Source organism: Apis cerana, linkage group LG11, assembly GCF_029169275.1.
Source record: "Apis cerana isolate GH-2021 linkage group LG11, AcerK_1.0, whole genome shotgun sequence".
Lineage (NCBI taxonomy): Eukaryota > Metazoa > Arthropoda > Insecta > Hymenoptera > Apidae > Apis > Apis cerana.
In genome coordinates this window covers 15,038,229-15,051,346 of record NC_083862.1, presented here as the reverse complement: position 1 = coordinate 15,051,346, position 13,118 = coordinate 15,038,229, and the positions used below count along the sequence as shown (strand labels likewise).

The following is a 13,118-nucleotide window of genomic DNA, read 5'->3' as shown; positions in this document are numbered from 1 at the left end:
ATATATATATATATATATATTTTGATCGGACAATTCATTCGGCTTATTTACTCGAAAAGAGGAGGGGAGGGGAGGGGACAGGTTTTTCAATTCACGTTTCGAAGAAGTTCGAAGCGAGCTCGAGCTGAAAGAGGTGTGGTTTTTTCTTTCTTTTTTTTTTTTTTTATATCGATCGTTGGATTTGGTGTAAATGTGAATGGTGCTTGTAGGTTCGATCCATAGACGTGTACAGAACGGTTTTCGAGTTAAAAACCAAACTGGAAACGATGGTGAAAATCCCGGCGAATAGGATGAGACTTTTTTACGTGGATCAGGTTAGCCCATTTTGTCAACTTATCGTCTTATCACGTTCCCTTTTTTTATGCCTTGCAGAACGTTTGGTTTCTTGAGAGACCTCATAAAAAGCACGAAATCGCGATATAAGAATCTTCTACCCCCTTCCCTTGCATCATTCCTGCATCATTAAATTCCCATCAAATAGTAACGATTTAGAGGTAAACTAAAATTTGCGACGCAACCGCCCCCTATTCGTCTTGATTCTTGAAAAATCTGTTTTATAGGTTATGAAGGCGCAATACGGACCGGAGGAGATGCTGTACCCGAACAAACAGTTGTATCGGTACAATATACGAAACGGCGACGAAATCATTATCGACAGCAAGTTGAATCGTTTTGTATCGACGTCGTCGACAACGTCTTCCATTCGTTCATGAAGAAGGTTCTCAAGCGAATCATCGGACGATATGAAACATACCTGACAGTTGTTGGGATCCTGCTGACCTCCAGTGAAAAGTGAATGAGATATCGAGATTTCGATCGCGGATCAATTATACGTGGAGAAACTCGGAATTTTTTTATATATTACACACACGCCGAAATAATAATTGTTCTAGAAAATATACTTATCGATTCTTCAGGGTTGAAAAAGGGTTGATAATGATACGATTAAAAGGCGCGTTTGTGCGCGAGAAATGGCTGCGAGAGAAAGTTTAAAGTTAAAATTTTTACAATACTTGGATGAATTAGAACGGGAAATTAAATTTTCACGTACAGGCAGCTATTCGTATATACTCTATGCAACGTTTTTAATGGAAACGATTTTAGTGAATGCGTTTGTAAGAAAAATATTACGACTCTCTTCGAAGCTTCATGTTAATCGTTAGCGTAGATTGCAGTCAAATCTATCAAGATAGAAATATAAACTATCCACTTAGTTAAATAGTATCCAATTTATCGATTGTTTTTCGAATAATTAGAAGAAGAATATTGCTAAGAAATGAGAAAGTTCATACGCTGACCATATTATACAAAAAAAAAAAAACTTTGAAATTGTGAAATTTGGATATGAAATAGGAAAAATCAAAGAAAAAAAAAAAAGAAAAAGGAAAAAAAAAAGAAAAAATGTAGAGCTAAATATCGCAAGCGTATCGAATAAAAATGAAAGAATACATTGATCGACCAGTAGTGATATTTTTAATTCCGCAGCCAAATGTATCGTGTTAGAAAACTGTTATCTAGTAAAATGTTAAATTCGATTTATTAAGATTTTGTAATGGTAGGAGATTCGTTGAATATCAAGATCAAGTTGAATTAGCTTCGTGGATGACATTTGAAACGTAAGATAATTCATATACTTCGGAACAATGTGACAAGTATGATAAAGATGTGTATGCCGAAGAGAATTATTTTTATAGATCGTAATTGGGTACGAGAAAGACACAAAAAAAAAAAGGAATCACGGACAATGATAAAAAGAAACATATATATATATACACATACACATACACATACACAATTTTCTCTTCTCGGTCCCAACGACTAAAGTTTCGTTCTGGCCGATGTAAAAAATTCTTATTTTCCTGCTTGAACAGCAATTTCAAAGCGCGATATATGTTTTTACACAGGCCATAAAAAAATTAATGAAATGTAATAGTCGATAATTATGGATTATTTTTACATCTTTATGTTCATTGTTTAGTATAAAGATGCAAACATTGATGCTTTTTTAGAAAAAGGAAAAAAAAAGGGATAAACATAACGATATAATTCACGATATAATTTCATGCATTTTTTGATGTGTACTTAAGCTTGTCGGTTATCGATGCGCGATAACTATGAATTTAAGCGCAATTAATATGTTTCTATACTTTTAACAGATAATTTACGATTTTCCTTCAGTGTACTTTCTATTGTATGGAATTCATAAATTGTACAAAAGAAAGTGAAAGAATGAGAATCATTAGCGAGCGTGTTACAAGACACTAGGAAGAAAACAACGATATTGCGTGTTATGGCTTATTCCGCTTGCAAGGGAGAAACCTTGAAGAGTCGCTTAGTGCCTGCCATTTATTAGCATTAACTCGAATATTTCTAACACTGCCCTTGTAAATATCATAAATTTATACATACGAAGCAACTTCGTCGACTCTTCATGGTAGTGTCTTGACCAGCCAGTGTTTCACTGTGATCGAGTCGTAGTATTGGAATACTTTATAGTTCTAAGAACGTTAAACGAGATATAAACAAGAAAATATTTCAATACGTATGACGTAAAAATTATTTAAAAAGAAAAAAAAAGAAAAAAGAAAAAGAAAAAGAAAGATCAGCACTGCGCGATTAATGAAGAGTCGGTCGACACTTCTCCGAAAGATCAAATGCGGTATCGTGTCCGTTTTTCATTGGATCTCAGGGTCATTGATGAATTATACGTATCGTGTCAAGTCGTTTGATCGATGTATACGGCAAGTAATCATGAAAAAAAACGAAGGGTATAAACGCAATAACCCTGAGTCCCCACGCCCTCTATATTGTGTCTAGTCTCGGAAAAGGAAACTGCATTGTTCTCATTTTATATGATACGATCCTTTTTTGTGCTGGCGCAAATGTGTACGTACTAACGAAATAAAATCTTTATATGAGACAACCCCTATTTCCCTGTTATCGATCATCGATCATAAATTAAGAATAATTAACATTACAGATTGAACTATTATTTGGTTTTGCGTCTTATGGAATATTATTGTTATCGAAGGATAAAAATGATTATGCAGATTGAATTAATGAATTCATTCGTTAAGTTCGTCATATAAATGTAAAAAATTGAGCACGAAGTTCTTTGTTCAAAAATTTAATTGGTCAAAGAATAGTTTCAAGATTGAAATAAATTATTTGCAATTAAGGTAAAGTGGTTCAATAGGACAAAATATAATTTTAATTTTGTTAATCGAACGTTGTTATTTGTTTAATAATGTTATTTATTGTGTAGGATATATATATTTTCACTGGTTCATGAGCGCATCGATCGCAAGCAATGCTTGGCGCCACTACAGCCTTAAGGGTGACGCCATGTTGGTGGGACGAAGCAAAGAAATCAGTCTTGTTTGAGAAAGTTCTAATAACGACTAATTGTCATAATCCAATAAGAAAAGAAAAGAAAAATGAGATATTAATAAAAAAAATTATCTAACGTTAAAGCATTAATTGTCAGTTGATAAATATTTTTCAGAGGTAATTTGGCGAATAGTGCCAGCCCTGCTTAAAGGAGCGCGTAATTTTATTCGATAAGAGATACAGAGCTGGATGCGTAAACTCAAGCACCCTGCAAACTCGTTAATTTCAAACAAAAGTACTCGATCTATTAACCAATTTTATATTCATTAAATATAATTGTATATTTTTAGCAAATATCTTTAGCATATATCTTTTTAAAAAGAAAAGTATAAAAGAAAGTGAACAATGAGTAGTAAAATGGTGAATTTATAACCATTTTATAACGTAATACGAAGAATAAAAAATTATATGCGTCAGGTAAAGTTTTATATGTATTAAATTTTTATTAATATTTTAGTATCTTTTCATTTCCTTTTTTTCATTATAATCGCCTGAAATCCATTTCTACACATTTATCGAGAAAAGAAAAAATTACAATCGTGTCTCGATTTTATTTCCCTAAAGGAAATTCTTTTGTCGTTTTTATCTATCGAATTCAGATCGAGTCTCTCGCCAGAATCGATTGGGAGGAAACTGTAGCGTCTGTCTGCAATCTGTTGACGGAACAAACAATTAACGTCGCAATGAAGTTCTATTCGGTTACTATACGTGATATGTGATCTGATCCGGAATAATAGAGCGATACGAGATGACAGCTCGTTACGTTCCGTCTTTTTCTTTTTACCTTTGAAACTTTACGACCGAGTGGGATCGTGACTAATCCTACCCTGGAGGAGCGTGCGCCCCTACTGTGCGCTAAGTCCACAGGGAGGACCACATTGATCCCGATACCCTATCCCTTTTCTTCACTTTTCATTCTTCGTTCGAATCACGCTTTTTCTTACTTTTTACTTACTATTTACATTTTTATTTTCATTTATTTTTGTGTTTCATTTATTCTCGAATTATTCAAATGTCGCGTAATTTTATATTACGAGCCATTAAAAATTTATAATTCTTTGTCAGAGGATGTCAATAATTCGTAAAAAAATCAAAGTTTCGTAACGAAAAGGAAATTTTATTTATCAGTTACTAACAAGAATGGTTTTAAGAGAAATTTTGAAATTGGCGGTCGAGATGCATTCTCGGACCATGGTTTCGGGCACGAGAGATGCGTCCCTGGATCGGAGTAGGCAGTAGGTAAGGGCAGAGCGAGGAGAACGTGTGCGCGGTGGATAGAGTGCGAGTATGATTAGGACGTGGGTCGTCGTATGTCGCTGCAGAGGGCCGAGAGAGCGTGTCTCCTGCGGAACACAGCTGGCACGGACCGTCAAGATGTAAGCTGTCGGGCAGAGAACGCGTGTGTGACGGTACGCCGCTGGCCCAGGCCGAGAGAACGTTCTTCCACGAGGAAGAGGAAGAAGAAGAAGAATAGGAGAGATACGACGATCAAACGGGCCGATCCGGGAGGATGGAGTAGAGCGGGAACCAGGGATCGATTGCTTCCCGATTGTTGGCATGGAGGACACGACACTGGGGTAAGTACTAGTTGTAAGACAGAATTAAGCTCGATGCTTTTAAAAAAGTGCTTGTTTCCACGAACAATTCCAATTGTTTCGTTCCGTGGCTATTGTCCGCGTTTATATATTAGTGTGCCCAGGGCAGGATTCGACGATCGATGTGACCAACCACAGATCCCAGCGATCTATCTTTCCGTGGCTGATTTCGACATTGAACCAGCGATTCGTTACTCGCATCATCCCACTTCTTTCAACATCCTCGAGGTCGTTCAAATGCAGGATACCATTGTTGAATTGTGATCGTTACTCGTTCGTCCCGTTTTTCTTTTAATATCGTCTACGATTGATTCGATTTCGAACGAATTCTTCCTTCGATCGTTTCAATTTTGATACGAGCGAGGAGGAGTAGGACGTCCATGCCTCGTCGAATAGGGACGATGGGTACGGGGCGCCGTGGTAAACGGTGGGAAGCCAACACGGTTGCGTTAATAAAGTCGCGCGTGGTTTTCCCTCGTAACGCAAAAAAAGTTGTTAGCAGCTATTTACCTGAGGGCTCTAACCGACCCCTACAGTTTTCGAGATCACCGCCGCTCTGTGGAAGGCATGAACGCGTGCGCTGGTCTCGCCTTCGCGCCTTCGTTCTCTCTTTTCGAGAAGCTTTCATCGGTTCTCGTTGTTATCGCCGTTGTACCGATTGTTCTTAATTCATCCGTGTAAAACTTCTTTACCGATCATCCGTACACTTCTTTATCCGCCCACAAAGAAGTATCTACTCTGTCTCTCTCTCTGTCTCCTTTTCTTTTATTTTCTTGTTTTTTTTTAAACAGAAACCTCGTAATTTCAAAAACGTCTTTGCCCTTAATCGTGCTCGTTCCCTTTTGCTCGAAAGCTTTCTCGTTGATATCCTCGGCTCACAATCCCCACTCTCCTTTTTCCCCCACTCCTCGAAAATCGTTCGTCATTCACAAGGGGACGCAAAACTGTTCTTCGCGTGTCCTGAAAGCGTGCTCGGTCTCCGCGTGAATAGTCGAGGGGTTTCACGAGCGTATCGAGTACCGTCAATGGGTTAAACTTAAAGCATCCCTTTCAAGAAAATAATCTCCAAGCATTTTTTCACTTATTCTTATATTCGAATCCAACTAGGCAAGGAACACGAAGGGAAAAAAGGATTCGGTGGAATCGAAATGCGTCTATTTCACCGTGAAACACGTCTCGTGCACGCAAAGGTGGAAAATTTGCATGAAGAGACCAAGTACTCTTAGTAAAGAGTCAAAGGTGCGACGAGTCGTTATTTAAGACTAGGAAAGGTCACGGAACAAGCGACACACCGTTGTCGGTGTTCCTTCTCAGTCCTGTTGGAGAAACGAAAAGGAATGGAAGGTGTTTCCCCGAGAATTGGGTGCGGCTACTATATATTAATAGGCGTTGATTCGAAAAGAGGTTGCAACCGCCCTGGTTCAATTCGATTAATCAACGCTGATTGATCGTATAATGTTTCAGAAAGAGGAAATGAAGGAATAGAAGAGAAGTTCCAGTTTTCAAAATAAGGCCGTGCTTTTTTCCATTCGATAAATATCGGATCGATTTAACGTGCTGGCGGAATATACATATGAATTTTCGTAATGAAATGAACAGAGAGAGGGAACTTAAAGGATTATTTTTCACGGAAAATTATGCAAAAAGAAAAATTCGAAAATTGAAGAAATTATTTATTTATCGAATATATGGAGAGAATAATTTTCTCGAAGAATTTTAAATGGATTGCCAACTTATAATAAATTCACGAGTTGGATATTAATCTCTCATCGATCCAATATTAAAAATAGTATCATCGTATGACGAGATCTGGAAATGCGTTCGATTAATTCGTGAAAGAATTCCTTTTCCATCGTTTCTGGCCAACTTTTCCTTCCCGTATGAGAATTCTTCTAACCAAGACGAACAAATGAAATCTCGATGGGATCACGATCTCAATTGAAATATCTCGAGAAAAGGGCAAATGCTCGGAAGAATGTTCGAATTCTCCTCGACAACGATCCACGATTAATTTCGCTCAACCGGATCACCCAGAAACCTCGTCTTTCTTCATCGAAAAAAAAATCGAATTTCTGGTAAAACGCTTTAACAAGAATATACATACGCGCCGATCTCTTTCGTTTTAAAGGATTCGATAAATCGATAAATCGATTCGTCAAACGACTTTCCTCGACGTTACACCCCATCGAAAGGGATCTCCACTCGTTCCTGACCTGGATTAAAACCCCATCGACCTGTGATATATCCTTTGAAACCTCGACGTACCCTCGATTCGAACGATTCTCGCGATTCGACGAAAATAAACAAGAAACGAGAAATCATGAGTGGTGGAAAGTGACCGTCCAGCAGTACGCTTCGCTCATTCATCTCGACAATGACGTAACTCGAAAACTTGCAAATTTTCTGCAATCATCGACACCAAGAATTTCGTTTATCGAATTCATATTTCCAATTTTCCATACGATTTTCTTACCCATTTTTAGAAGAGGATTGAAGGAACGGTGAAAGTTTATTATTATTTTTCTTTTTTAAATAAGTTCGTCAGAACCATTGTTGCGGCAAACGCATCCAAAAGTGCATCCACGGTTGCATTATATTTGTCCAATTATATTTATCGCTGCATTGGAAAGACGAGCATCTAGAAATAAAAGTTCGTTACTCGAGTCTTCCGATTTTAACAACATTCTGCTTCCCGCGAAATCAGTGTCGTTAGTGCGTGCAAGGCTCGACGACGAGAACAACTCTTCGTTCCTTCGTGAAACGAACACCTGACTGATCGACAAACTTTTCATCCTCTTTCGGGCAAAGTTGATCGAGAGTGACGGCAAGTAAGAATTTTAATTGGAACTATCTCTGGAGGGGGGAAAAATTCGCTTCTCATCGACTGATAATTAATTTCTCTCCGTTCTCTCCCCCTCCCCCACTCCTTCGATTGAAAATTGAATCGAATAACACTTCCTCCATTTTTTTTTTATACTCTCGTTATTTGGAAAAAAAGATCCAATAGATTTCGACGGAAAGGAAATCATCAATGGGAGAGAAAAAAAAAAATAGATCCGAAAGATAACGACGAAGATAAAAGGTGGAAGTGCAGTTGTGTCGCGATAAAATCGATCCCCACCTGGAAGTGGATGCGAAAAAAAAATGGATGGGATCGGAATTTTGAAAGCCGGGAGGACGTTTATAAATAAACCGAACGCGCCGGTTTGCTGCGCAAACTGTTCCACTTCTCGTTGTAACGTTGCATTTCTACAAAACCTATCAACACACGGCCGAATATGCACGCGTGTTGCACCAGGGGCGTATGAGGAGGGGGCGCACCGAGCGTACGGGGCGTTGAAGAAAATGGATCCTAAGATTTGTAAATCGACCGTAGGACGAAGAAGGTTTCTTTTTATTTCGATTTGGTTTTAATAGTAATTATCAAGATATCGTTGAGATAACGTATTCATCGATCCCTTCGAGTCAACGAAGAAGTTAATGCTGCGTTGATTTTTTTTTCTTTTTTTGGTGGACATTTATAAAGTTTCGAAACACCCTGTACATCGTTTTTTGCCAATTTCGTAGAATTAACTAACGATTTGTAATTGATTTTATAATTGACAAGAGCGGATAAGTGGGCATGAGTCGGAGCATCGAGTTTTTTTAACCTTTTGCACTGTTATGTAAGTATGTTTGCTACGATGAAAGCTTTTCAAGCTAATACGAAAACAGAGAATTCCACGTTTTACGTATTGGAAATACAAATATTACTAGTTTGTTTAACAAGTTTTACGAAAAGGATGGAATTCTATATTTCGAGAAGCGAAATACTTTAAAATAATTATTAAGTAAATTTATTAATCTATTATCCACTATTATTGATCAATATTATCAATTTCATCGAATCATTCCAATCCTCTTTTTTACGAAATCAACCGACAATCCCTGCCTTGTTAATACCGTGCTAATAATCGCACTTTTATCACTTTCGTTTTGCCAATATTTTCTCCGCGGTCGATAAAGTAGTTGCGCTTTACTCTTCCAATAATTAAACAACCGTAAACACATCGTCATCCCGCGGAATATCGTTCAAGATCCGAACGACTCTCCACCAGTGATCCCCCGCGTGCCATTTTTCCCTTCTTTGTCGATAGAATCTCCTCCTGAATGTTTAATTGCGCTATTAACGATCGATACCAGAAATCGAACGATCCAATCTACGGTGCGTATCTAGTAGAGAGAGAGAGAGAGAGAGAGAAAAAGAGAGAGAGAGAGAGAGAGAGAAAAAGAGAGAGAGAGAGAGAGGGGAAGGTAAAAGAAAAATCGATGGAGTAGTAGGACGGAATGGACACGGAGACGTTTCTGCACGGGGTTAAAGGTGAGGAAGCTAACGAAACAACCACGGGATGTCTATTTCATTATTCATCGGCTGTGGGTCTACGATTATCGAGTATCGGTTTGCTGCTTCTTTCTAGTTTATAAAAGAAGGAAGGAAACCGTGCGTGTATGATGTATATGTGTGTCTATTCGTCGCATCGAGTGTGTACACAGCGATTCATAAATGTGTATTCTTCGAGGGGTGAACGTACACCGGGAAAATTTGTGTCATTTCTTTTTCAGGCTTATCTATATTGAATTAACGTGAATTTGTATAAATTAATTATCTTCGTTGATACATACACGTACATGTGTGCACGTTTCCTTTAAATTATTTGAGAAAAATTAAAATTTGTCGAAGAACTCGAGCAAAGTTTTCCTCTTATTTTTCGCGTAATTTTTCCAAATTATGCCTCCACCCGTTATATCTTCTCGGCGAAAAATTTGCTTACGGAAGGGAAAAAACGATGGCAAACACATATGACGAATCTCTCAATTACAGAGAGACACACACACACAAACCATTTTCATTTGTCGTATTCCCATATTTTATGTGCACACATCCTATACATATGTACTATTCACTGCTGGAAAGAAGCTCGCAGGACGGACGGTACACGGGCAAGAAAAATCTTTCGCTAGGACCATGTATCTCTACTTCAGCTTTGTTGACAATCCTGATATCATACACTACTTGGTAATAGAAAAACTATAATTTGAATATTTAAAATCGTAAAAATAGTTAGGATAATCATCAAGACTGAAATATTTTCGAAATTATTAATTATTTCAAACACATATATCGACATATATTCGTATAATTATTATCTTAACTATTCGAGTACAAAATTAATAAATTTATAAATTAAACTATCGTTATAAATCATACTACGTATATCGATGAGAAATAAGAAATTAGAATTCTTTAAATTCTATGTTTACGCTAATACATCGAGGTTTAAATATAGATCAGTCGTTTTGGATTAGTTTATGTGACAAATACCATGGTAGAAAAATGCGTGTGAAAAATAGACGTTTCCTAACCAATCAGATTCCTTCTGCAAGACTTCTTTCCATCAGTATACTGTTCACTGCTAGAAAAAAGTCTCGCAAGACGGCACAGGGGCAAGAGGAGTCCTTCGCTAGGACCGCCTATCTCTATTTCAGACGTTTTGTTGACAATCCTAATACCACACACTACGTAGTAGTAAAAAAACTATAATTTAAATATTAAAAATCATTTACAAGTTATTTTCAATTATGAAGAAAATCTTAACTATTCAAATAGAAAATTACATTTATAAATTAAATTACAAATCGTAATTTAAGCCTACACTTATTGATGAGAAATAAGTGTAATGTATCGAAATTTAGATACAAATGCTACAAACAAAAATGCTTGTGAAAATAGGCGTATCCTTCCAAATTAACCAATCAGGTTTCTTCTACGAGACTTCTTTTCACTAGAGAACAGTAACCAGTTATGAATCACCCTGTGTACACATATATATACACACGTTCTCTAACGTCGTGTAACCGCTAACAAGGCTCTTCTATTTATAACGGCGTTATGCTTTCGCTTCGAGAGCAGCTCGCCTGTTTTCCGATTTTCTCCGCAGCCAGGGCCTCCACGGCCTCTGCTGGAACTGCACAACGATGCCCGTCGATCCGAGAATAGAGTCGTCTAGCCTTCCCTCCCCCTCCACCCATCTCCCACTCCCTCTCCCACTCCCTTCCTATAGAATTATACCAAGGAATAATCGGTGCGATATCGGTGTCGATGCCTTCCACTTTCCAAAACTGGAAGATGAATAACCATTGGACTCTCTTGGCTCCCCTTTCTTCCTCTTTCTTATAAGATAGATAGTTTATTGGCACGGTTCCATTCCTCTGTAACGCTCACAGTTGTCTAGGTCATTCTCGATCCAGTAGATTTAAGGGTCCATACTCTTCCTCCACTTATTCACGGGTTAAGAACCTAGTAAGGAACGTAAGATAAGCTTGTATGCGCTGTATGTATATCGATTCATCGGATTAATTGTTTCGTGTCGTAGGAAAAAGAAGATGAAAAATAGACGAGACACAAAGGATACACAAATGTATAATGTAATGTATCGATTGAATTAATTGTTTCGTGTCGTAGGAAAAAGAAAAACAAAATAGGCAAGACACAAAGGACGAGTTTAACCGGGTCTAGACAAATGTAACCGAAAGAGGAGGGTGCAGAGCGTTGAGGTAATCCCTTTGAACTTCGTCGATGGAAAGAACAGGCGATCCGCAAACATGGCCGAGCATCGATTCGTTGTGTGCGGCGTGTCGGTGACCGTCGTCGTCCACGTGTCAAACGGAGCGTGTCGAAATCGCGTTCGAGAGAGAGGTTAGATTGGTGCAAAGTGGTAAGTTGGAAAGAAAGAAAATTGTAACAACGAAAAAGTCGTTAGCGATTCGAATAGAAAGGAATTCTATTCGAAATTTAAATCTCGTTTCACATCTCTTTATCGATTGATTTACGAATCGTTTTGACCGCGTTCGTCGTAACCGTCGAAACCCCCCCATTCGAGAATAGCGTGATAAATCGGAGGATCTGTATAATTCATTGGCGAGCAGAGAGGAAAGTTTGGGGAAGTGGACAGGCGAATTCTATCGTAGCTTCGCTCGGCTTCAGGCCAAATTCTCAACTTTATAGATATTATTACAAAGGATGACTATCTTCCTTATTTCTTCCAATCCCTTTGCCCTCAATTTTTCGTCTCCATCGGTGATCGATCCGATCGCTTTCGATCGAAGACGAGAGATTTCTCGATGGTTCGGAAAAAAAAGGCTCATTCATCAGAGAATCTTCGTTTATTCGAACTATTCCTCACTAACGATTGTCTCATTAGAAGGGAGATTTTATGAATCGAGATGACAAACTTATAATATATTGCGAATGGAAAATTTTCATTTAGAAAGAAACAACGTTAATTGGATAAACTTGGAATATTCGTGAAAAAATTCTTAGCTCTTGCTTTTCTCCCTTCTCTGTGAATGATTAGTCAGAATATCGAGAAACGAAAAAAGGAAATTCATCATCAAATCTCTCGAAAAAAATACGTTTCGACGAGTGTATAATTACTTTACTCAACTTCACGGACTGAAAACCGAGGAACGAAGATTTTCATCGTTCTTCGCGCCAATTCACCGTTCCCTCGATTGCCTCTCAATCGATAATATTCGTCATCCATGGAGAACTTACAATTAGATTGTTCGAGGCGGATGTGTGTGCGCGTAGCGTGTATTTAACACGTTTCAAGCATGAGACCCTCGAGACTCGGTTGCTAATTGGCTCAGCGTATCAACGACCTTTCTTACTTACTCTTTCTTTTCTTCTCTCTTCCTTACGAAGCAACGGCGAGCTTGAACTAAGTTTTTTAACGGATTAACTCGTTTCCCGGTACGCCCCATCGAAACGACCGATAGATACTTTGCCCTGTTCAATGTTTTCAACTAGAGTCACCTTCAAAGGAAAACATCGTTTTATTACAAACTTACGTTACGTGCGACGTATTTTTATTCCTTCGATAATAATTCGAAGATTGAATCGCGCGCGGAAAGAAATTTTTTTTTGAATTAATATTCAATTGTACGCACAGTTTTATTATTTAACGAAAATAATAAATTTCGAATTGTATCTTTTTCATTTTTTGATCTCGAAAATTTATAAAACACGTAGAAAAATGTCGAAAATCGTGGTTATAAATTTTTTACAAATATTTTCTTCCCGAGTCTGTTATA

General features: G+C 37.8%; 2 protein-coding genes and 1 long non-coding RNA gene across 10 annotated transcripts in view; 2 read left to right on the top strand and 1 right to left on the bottom strand.

Moving 5' to 3' along the window:
• LOC107995901 (tubulin-specific chaperone cofactor E-like protein) overlaps positions 1-2,929 on the top strand; it is an 11,364-nt gene extending 8,435 nt beyond the window's left edge. For both annotated transcript variants that reach the window (XM_017053638.3, XM_028665770.2), the window contains 2 exons: positions 210-314; positions 561-2,929. In XM_017053638.3, the coding sequence (XP_016909127.1) occupies positions 210-314; positions 561-713 (258 nt within the window). In that variant the 3' untranslated portion in view covers positions 714-2,929. The remainder of the gene's footprint in view (positions 1-209; positions 315-560) is intronic.
• On the bottom strand, positions 2,736-4,240 carry LOC133667016 (uncharacterized). Its single transcript, XR_009832080.1, has 2 exons — positions 4,175-4,240; positions 2,736-4,043 (listed from the first exon to the last, which is right to left on the bottom strand). It is a non-coding gene; the product is annotated as an uncharacterized LOC133667016 (long non-coding RNA).
• LOC107995892 (uncharacterized) overlaps positions 3,474-13,118 on the top strand; it is a 22,630-nt gene continuing 12,985 nt past the window's right edge. For 3 of the 7 annotated variants that reach the window (XM_062082405.1, XM_017053624.2, XM_017053625.2), the window contains exons 1-3: positions 3,474-3,807; positions 4,456-4,629; positions 4,713-4,967. The gene's annotated coding sequence lies outside the window, so the exon portion shown is untranslated. Of the gene's footprint in view, positions 3,808-4,455; positions 4,630-4,649; positions 4,968-5,053; positions 7,814-11,487; positions 11,741-13,118 lie in introns of those variants that run through there. The other 4 variants (XM_028665698.2, XM_028665697.2, XM_017053623.2 and 1 more) reach the window with 4 other exon arrangements.